An 8909-nucleotide genomic window follows, 5' to 3' on the forward strand; every position below is an offset into this window, starting at 1 on the left:
TTCTTTCATTTTTTTTGCACTCAGGACGGGAATCACTACCGCTGGACCGACCACAGTCACACCGTGTTCAGTCGCTGGCCGTCTGAAGTCTCCACCAGCGGATCCTGTGTTTATCTGGACACCGACGGCTACTGGAAAGCCACCGAATGTGACAAGGAGCTTGGAGGAGCCATCTGCCACAAACCACTCAGTGAGTCAATGTGTATGAGATAATTTTCCAGGCAGGAAAACGCAGCAGAACCACACTTTTCCTCAGAAATGGTGGCCTTTTATTTTCTTCTGTGGGTGTATTTTTACAGGACGGTCAGGAAGAACTTTTTGAGATTCAGAAAAAATGCTTGCAGTGGTGCACAGATATTGTGGAGTAACAGGATGCAGAATGTGTTGAAATTTAGAAACTTCCATGTTTGAAACAGTGTCAAAACAAAGCACAAGCAAGATGAAGGTGTCAAAGAAGGATTGTCAGATAAGTTAACAGCTGATACAAATGAGACAAAAGAATATTCTGGGTTTTCTGTTGTAAAAACAGATTCACAGAAGATTAAACAAAACAGATTGTGAATTTCAGAATCAGTTTTATTTCCACACAGGGTTTCACATACACTGAATTTAATGTGGGGATTTACAGTGAACACTGACAAGCGTTTTTCTTAAAGATGGATAAAAATATTTGAAATGAAAGTGTTCTGAGATAAATAGGAAGTCATTGTTTCAAGTCAAATAAATGGCAAGTGGAAAAGATACAAGGAATTACAAGTAATAAAATGTAACAGAGATTATTAGAAATGTAATTGTCACCATACTTTTTATCAGTTTGATTCATGTTAAGAGTTTTCTGGAATTCATAAGATTTTTTTCTCAAATGTTAAGCCTTGTTTAAACTTTTCTGTTTATTCCTTTTGCAGACGTTACTTATTCTTTTCTTTTAATTCGTCCTAGAAGACTATAACTTCAACCAAAAACTAAAAGCATATGTCCACATTATTGCATTTTTATTGTAAAACGATTTTTCTCCTCTCTGTTGGCAGGTGTCAGGTTTAAACTGGTTGCTAATACTATCATTTTTTAACTCTTTAAATAAAATTGTAATGTTATTCATTGCAGAGGAGATCATCACCACACCAGAGGATGTTGCAGTGAAGTGTCCCCATCAAATTAACGGTCCAAACTGGATCCCTTTCAAGAACAACTGCTACTCCTTCCAGCTGGTCGCCTCGAGATGGCAACAGGTTGACGAAGGGCAAATTCAGCAAACCTGCAAAAGCCTTCGTAAGAATTTAACAACGTTGTCCTGCTGTGTGGAGAACTGCTCATGAAGCTCTCTGTAACAGGCAGGCGTTGGTAATTATGCTGTATTTATGTTTCAGATGAAGACGCAGACATCCTAACTATACGAAATGAAGAGGAGAACGAGTTTATCAAGAGCCAACTTGTGCCGTTCCAAACCTTGGCCCAGTTTGTTTGGCTGGGAATGTTCAAAGACGACATCGGTTGGTATTTTATTAGCACCTCGCACATTTCTGTTTAGTGAATGTTTATTTTTTACTATCTATTGCCCAAAAGAAGAGATCATAAACTCTGACTGGCATCACTAGTCAAAGATGTCGAGCATAAATGCTGCTAGAACCTTATTTTTTGGTGTTTTTTATGTTATGTAATCGCCTGACAGTGTGGAGGATTTTCTTTCTGTTCCTTTTTTTTTATGTAAAATCCCTTTTCGGCACTGTGGGGAACTCTTCAAGATCCTGCTTTAATGTATTTTTCTGTGTTGGTATTGCAGCCAGTGGATTTAGATGTACAGTGTAGTATCAGTGTTATTGGTCTTCACTGTTTGTGGGTATATTTGCGTCTTTATACTGATTTTTATTGTGACTTTGTTCCTCTGTAGATAACCAGACAAAGTGGTACGATGGCACAAATGTCCAATATTCTAACTGGGCGAGAGGCCGACCAGATGTAGACGGACCGTTCATGGCAGGTCTCACCACAGACGGCACCTGGATTCTCGTCACAAACAGAAAGTTACACTGGGAGTTCAAACAAAAGACCATTGTGACCTGCAAACTGGATTATGGTTGGTGCATCACACTTTGACATCATCATTTCTATCATTCTGTCCATCTGTCTTGTTAGCATCACTGAAAATACTCCATGCTTGAATGATTTTTTTTTCTATCTTTGTATCCCAAGAACCCAAGCAGGAGTACAACAAGTCATCCAAAGATTTTCAACATTACGGCAGCTTGACTTATGAGGTCTTGACCCAGAAGTTGACTTGGCAGAAGGCTCTCGAAGAGTGCGATCGTCGTGGCGGCCACCTGGCGAGCATCCATGACCTCCAGCACAACGCACACTTGAAGCTCATCGCCAAGACAGACGGATTCGAGCTTTGGATCGGCCTGTCGAACCATAATGTAAGAAGCTGTGTCACTAAACTCCTCCCGAGGATATCTCGTTTGGATTTCTTTGTCCTCATTTCACTTCAGCTGCTAACGGCGTCTTTGTCTGTGCAGGTCAGCGGCTCAGCTTATGAGTGGTCTGATGGAACAAAATTTGACTACAACCACACCATCACTGATGCACCCAAGAGTTCCATCCCTAACGAACAAGAGGCCAGCTGTGTTTATATAACCCCTGCTGGAACATGGGTTCGGACCAGCTGCAAAACTGTGGTGGATGGTGCCATATGCTACACCACCGCCATCACCACCCCTTCCCAAAGTAAGACACTGACCAGTTTTCCATATAAAGTCACTCTGTTCCCCTGTAAAAGTGAATTGAATGGAATCAGCCAGTCATGAATAGCTCAGTCAGCAGAAATGATTCAATGGAGGAAACAAGCACCACTGAATCTGGATTCTGTATTGTCTCTACATTGTTTTGAATCAGGAGCCAGACTGCAAACTGCCCCAGAAGACAACAACTGCCCTCAGAGCAACGGTGTGTCCCAGTGGATTCAGCATCAGGATCACTGCTACGCCTTTGACGAGAGCTTCTACAACTACAGCCTCTACAGCATGGAGCAGGCCAAGACCATCTGCCAGAAGATTGGTGAGCTGTTGTTTAATGTATGAAGGTTTTGAATTAAAACTAATCTGTGGAACCCGCAGTTCACCAATAGTTTTTTTTCCCTGCTGGCAGATGCTGAACTACTGACTATCAAATCCAAAGAGGAGAATGACTTTCTTGCAAAGTACATGTCTGAAAACCCTCTCATCAGCAATCGAGTGTGGCTTGGAGTGGACCTTGATGATCAAGGTAAAGATAAAGATTCAATTCATATCCTATAGGATCCTATATCCTGGTAGTAGTTTGTCACGTGTTTACAGTTTGTCAGATGTCAGATATTAACCCTCAGCAGGACACACCAACATATAATTTGGGAAATTTCCAATGAGGTAATCCTTCCCCTCTTGTCATCTTCTTGCTCTCCCTCTCAGGTAAGCCTGTATCCTGGCAGGATGGCTCAGCTCTGGCTTTCGCTAACTGGAAGTCCGAGGACCAGCTTAAAGAGAAGAAGTCTGAGCCCCACTGTGCCGTCATGATGGCCACAGATAACGGGACTTGGAGTCTGGTCAACTGCAAGTCCGGCTCCAGTCGTGTCGTCTGCAAAACTGGAGCAAGTGAGTATCTCAACGACATCGAAGCAAGAACTCAACATTCTGGGGGAATGGTCTGGGGTTTGTTTTCTTGTCAAGAGAAGGATGTAATCATGGATACCACGCTTTATGGTGTTGCAGATTTTCTCGTTTCTGTTGCTCTCCAAATCCGATTAGCTTTATTTACTGTTGAGATGTTCCTAGAATGTCTGTGGAATCCACCTGTTTCACACTGAAATTATTGGACATCATTTTCTGCGTGCAGTTTTACATGTAGAAATTCATCACTATTCTACTTCATGCAAATTCCATGCTCGGCCGCAAACTTTCTCTTTTATTTCAAAAACATGTCAGCGAAAAGTATTTCTGAAAACATTTGAGGGGAGAAATAGCCTGTGCAGTAGCTGAATCTGTCCTCATTTTAGTTTGACGACGGCTAGTTTAGACGTTTGACGAAAGTTTCGTGATGCATCGGACCTCCACATGTGGCATCGAATTTGCATAAAGTAGAATTCCAGTCTGCTTTATGCATATGAGCTGTGGCCCACTCTTGGGTTCTGTTGCTCTCCAAATCCACTTTGCTTTATTTACCCTTGAGATGTTCCTAGAATGTCTGTGGAATCCACCTGTTTCACACTGAATTGATTGGACATAGGTTTGTACATACAGTTTTGCATGTAGACATTCATCACAGCAGATGTCCAGATAGCTCAGCTGGCTAAGCAGGCGACACATAAACAGGGACTATAGTCCCTGACGCAGCGGCCTGGGTTCGATTCCAGCTCACGGCCCTTTGCTGCAGGTCTTCCACCCATTCTTCTCCTACTTTTCTGTCTGCCTCTACTCACCTATCCAATAAAACCAACAAAAGGCCCTAAAAAATAACTTAACCCTCGTGTCTTCCTACGGGTCAAATTTACCCATTTTAAAGTTTGAAAATTTGCAGAAAATATATATTTTCACAGTGAAACTTCTGATGTCCACATTTTCAACATTTTTGGGAAATCTTTGAGCATTTTTTGGTGGAAAAAAAGAAATGTTAAAAATATTTCTTAAGAACATTCACAAAAAAAAAATCAACCAAAATCCAGCTAAATTCGCTGGATTTTGGTTGATCTTTTTGTGAATGTTCTTAAAGAAAATATTAGAAGTTTGACTGATGTATATGTAATCATTTTTGATATTTTTAGGATTTTTTTGGAAGATTTTTACAAATTTTTTGAAAATATTTACAAGAAATTTCTTGCCACATTTGGGGGATTTAAAAAAAAAACTTTTAAGGGAAACTTTTTAGCAATTATTGGAATTTTCTTAGTAAAGGTTTTTGCAAATTTTCAGAAATTTGCGGAATTTGCGGAATTTTTGGATTTTTTTTTTTTTTTTTTTTTTTTTTTACAGACAAAGAAACAATATTTTTTGGTGCCCATAAATGAGGACAACAGGAGGGTTAAAAAAGAAATTCAGCATGGCTATAATACAACTTACGTGACAGCAGTTGTGGTTTTGCATATTGCTGCCCAATTATTGCTTATCTTTACTCGGTTTAAACACAAAAAATTGTGACTAGCTGGCGATGTTTTAACTTTACACTTGTTCCTCAGAGTCTGCAGGGACTCCCGTGGCGCTGGGTCTCTTCATCGTCGTCATCCTCGCTCTCCTTCTGGCCGTCGCCTTCATCGTCTACAAGAAGAAAAGATCCCACTTCTCCTCCACCATCCGCTACAAGAGGACCTTCGATGACGCCACCAGTATCGTAACCGAAGATGACTGAGCTGGCTCAAGTAATCAGCCTCAGGGAGTATTGATCGATGTGCCTGCCTCGTGTGCTTTTTAGGAATTCTCAGCTAGAGCGAATGCAGCCTCCTTTCCCCCACCCGTTTTTTTTTAAAAATATTTATTTTTCCTGCTTAAGCCTGAAAACTTAACAGAATTAAGTGTGAAATTGTAAATACTGTTTGAAAATTGTGAACAGGTGCCAATTTAGTTTAATTTGGGTTGCTTGGTATTTAAGAGCACCGTGTTGACATTCTGTAAATGCTTGGGCTGATTCTCTCTGCTGAATGTGGATTTTTGAGTTGATTTGGCGAAATATGCAGCCTGACAGGATCTGTGTTAAACTCCCATTTAGCCTTAACAAGTGAAATTGCACTGATGCATGAGTGACTCCAAAATGTCTTATTTTTTATTTATACTGTGTACACGAAGTCTAATCCGAGGTTTGATTTACATGTGGTGAACAAAAATCAACACATTAACAGACTTAAAAGACTTAAAAGAACAAGTCACCTAAAAACACAATACAAACTATTTCTTTGAGTCAGAGTGTTCAATATCCAGATAGTCCCTTTTAAATTCTTGTTACACTGCCAGATAACTCATAAACTTTCTACAAGCAAACTAAAGACTAACAGTCATATCTGAACACTTAACAGAGTTCTGCAAATGGCTTTTAAACTGTCTGGATTGAGAGATTACACTCTGGTCTATCAATACATTTGTGTTTTTAGTTGGATTATGCCATAAAATGAGCACAAATGTTTGTCATGGATGAAAACATCACTGACTGTGCCTTCTAACATCATTTCCTCTGATGAAAGTTGAGTTTTTATGCAGGAAAGGCTTTGTTTTTACGATTTTTTCACTGATTTATACATGTGTTAATGCCTAATAGTTTTGAAACTAACTTTCCGTCCCACTGATAAGCTGTAAAAGTGTGGGACGCCATCTTATCATCAAACTAAATCAGAAGCCCGTTTGTATAATTTTGTGTGGATCCGACTTTACTATGCACTTAACTACTGAGCAAGAGCGCACTTTAATACGTTGTGGAGATACAGTTTCTATGTTTAAGCACAAGGTTTGGAGAGTTTTTAAAGGCGTTCAGATTGCACTGGTATTTGCTGTAAATGCTTTGTAAATATGTGATGTTTGTTTTATTACTGAGAATGAACCAAAGATGCTCTGAGTCGTTTGAATGTCCGAAGCCTGAGCTTTCCTTTTTCAGTTGAGGAACTGCCTCGGTGTGGCTTGTTAACCCATTCATGTCAAGATGTAAACCAAATGTTTTTACATTCACGTCACTCCTACACAGATTAATCAGTCCAAATCAGGTACCATATCCTTCCAATAAAATTACGTCGTGAACCAATTTTGCTTCTCGGCTTTTATTACTATACTTATTGTGTGATTGAGGTATTATTGTGAACTCTCTCAGGCTAAAGGTGGTGAAAGTCTATTGTAAATCAGTCAATAATTAATGGTAGTTTTGTTATTTACAATTATTCAGACAACTGGAAGTCAACGTTAAACTTGAACAGACGAGGACATCATGCGGCACTTTTTGGCATTTATGGGTGGGTGAAGGGTCCCTGTATATTTTGGCAACTGGATTTTCCGTTCTGAAACGGGTATTTAAAAAAAAAAAACGAGTGGTTATTTGATTTTTGTTTTAAAATACAAAAAATAAAATTGAAATACAAGGCGTTTTCCTTTTCATGAGCAAAAAGGGATATACGAAATTTTAAAAATGCTTTGATTTTCATTTTATATTTAGAATAACAAAAAATAAAATCAGGAGGAGACAGAAACGATAAAATGGTCCGTTTTTTCATTTTCTGACACCGGAAGTGGTCACCAGCAAGTGTGGAGCCACCGCTACTCACGACCATAGATATATATAGAAGACTAGATGCTAGCGCGCTGTAGCAGCCGGCTAAGCTACGTGGCGGCCATCTTGGAGGGGGCAACGTTCCCATTAAAAGCAATCCATGTATATTGAAAATAAATCATAATTTGCTCATTTCTCAACCGATTTTCATGTGGTTTACTTTATTGTCAATGTCAAAACATGTGCTATTAATACAGAATATTTGATTAAAAAAATGGAATAAGTCTTTCTACATTCAGCCATTACATATATAAATGTAAAATTTACATTGTAAATAATTAGATATATAGCTATATGAACCAAAAAGAGAAAGATAAAAAATATACATATATAGAAAATATGTTTTTAGATCAAAAGATTTAATTGTAAAGGTAATCAAATGATTTATATTTATCTATCTCTCTACAGCTATAGGCTGTTATATACATGGAGATAGAATAGAACAGAATAGAGTTTATTGCCATTTACAAGAAACAGGTACATTGAACTGAATCATTAAGCATGACAAAAATAATTTAAAATACTTAGACATATACACAATTGACATATAAATGCTAATAGCATGAAGTATTATTATTTTGATACAAACACAAGTAGGGTGAATAATAAGTGTGCATTGGGTCACAGTGGGTCGTCTACAAAGAAACAGTAAATGTGTAAATTTTCGTGAAAATAATGAAACTCACTAAAACTGAGTTGCTGCATCCTTGTCAATGATGCACCTACTCTTCCAAGATGAGCCAGGAAGTTTGAGTCCTAATCTATGCCTGTGTGTTTGCTTCTTTTGCTTCTGTTAACAGTTTAGGCTGATAGATTGTTCCAGATAAGACAAGTACAAGATTCTTCAGAGCCGTTCTACCACGAGCCTGACAGGAAGAACTCCAACAGCTACTGAATGTTCCTGTGGTTCCCTCAAGGCTACAGGAGGAGCCCTACGAGGACGAGCCGGTCCACCTGATGGCGGCCAGTCGCTGCGGTTCAAAGCCAACACCGACTACATGGACTTCTACTGGACCACACAGAGGCCTTCAAACTGGACCAACAAGTTCACAGACTCCCCGACTCGTGGGTCTGAGGACGCCGCCGAGCCTCGGTCCAGCCGGCCTCCTGTCTGTGGGTGTTTGAGTGCTGAGAGGTTTGTGGATGCATGTGAACGTTCTGTGTTGAAACAGCAGCTTTGGACTCAGTAACGCCGGGAAAAACCAAAAGCTCCTTTATTTGTGACTTCCACTAAAAAAACTGATGAAAATAAGTTTGCCAGGGTTCTGACTGATAACAGATTATTAAATAATGAAAATAATCCTTTAAATATTCCTTTAAACCATCCTTTTAGGTCTACATTTCCTTTACACTGACTTCTTGCTATATGTACAAGTATTTTGGGTGGAATATACCATTAAGCCCAATGTTCAAGGGTTCTTCTGGAAATATACCATTAAACCAACCTTTTAGGTAAATGTTCCAGGATGTTGGGTAGAATATACCATCAAATAAACCTTTTAGGTCTACATTGGAAGATTTTAGAGTAGAATATTACTCCAAACCATCCTTTAGGTCTACATTTAAGGTGGAATACTCCTTTACACCAAGATTTTTTTGGTCTACATTGAAGGATTTTAGGTGGAATATTCCTTTGAATGAAC

General features: G+C 39.1%; 1 protein-coding gene across 1 annotated transcript in view; it reads left to right on the forward strand.

The window, feature by feature from the left end:
• The window catches only part of ly75 (lymphocyte antigen 75), a 30395-nt gene extending 23648 nt beyond the window's left edge, over positions 1-6747 (forward strand). The window contains exons 26-35 of the mRNA XM_023264635.3: positions 25-190; positions 1105-1269; positions 1368-1490; positions 1889-2074; positions 2191-2414; positions 2514-2721; positions 2890-3051; positions 3142-3258; positions 3441-3623; positions 5201-6747. Of these exons, the coding sequence (XP_023120403.2) occupies positions 25-190; positions 1105-1269; positions 1368-1490; positions 1889-2074; positions 2191-2414; positions 2514-2721; positions 2890-3051; positions 3142-3258; positions 3441-3623; positions 5201-5370 (1704 nt within the window). The 3' untranslated portion in view covers positions 5371-6747. The remainder of the gene's footprint in view (positions 1-24; positions 191-1104; positions 1270-1367; positions 1491-1888; positions 2075-2190; positions 2415-2513; positions 2722-2889; positions 3052-3141; positions 3259-3440; positions 3624-5200) is intronic.
• Positions 6748-8909: the final 2162 nt, after the last annotated feature.

The sequence above is a fragment of the Amphiprion ocellaris genome, chromosome 1 (genome assembly GCF_022539595.1).
Source record: "Amphiprion ocellaris isolate individual 3 ecotype Okinawa chromosome 1, ASM2253959v1, whole genome shotgun sequence".
Taxonomy (NCBI): Eukaryota; Metazoa; Chordata; class Actinopteri; family Pomacentridae; genus Amphiprion; species Amphiprion ocellaris.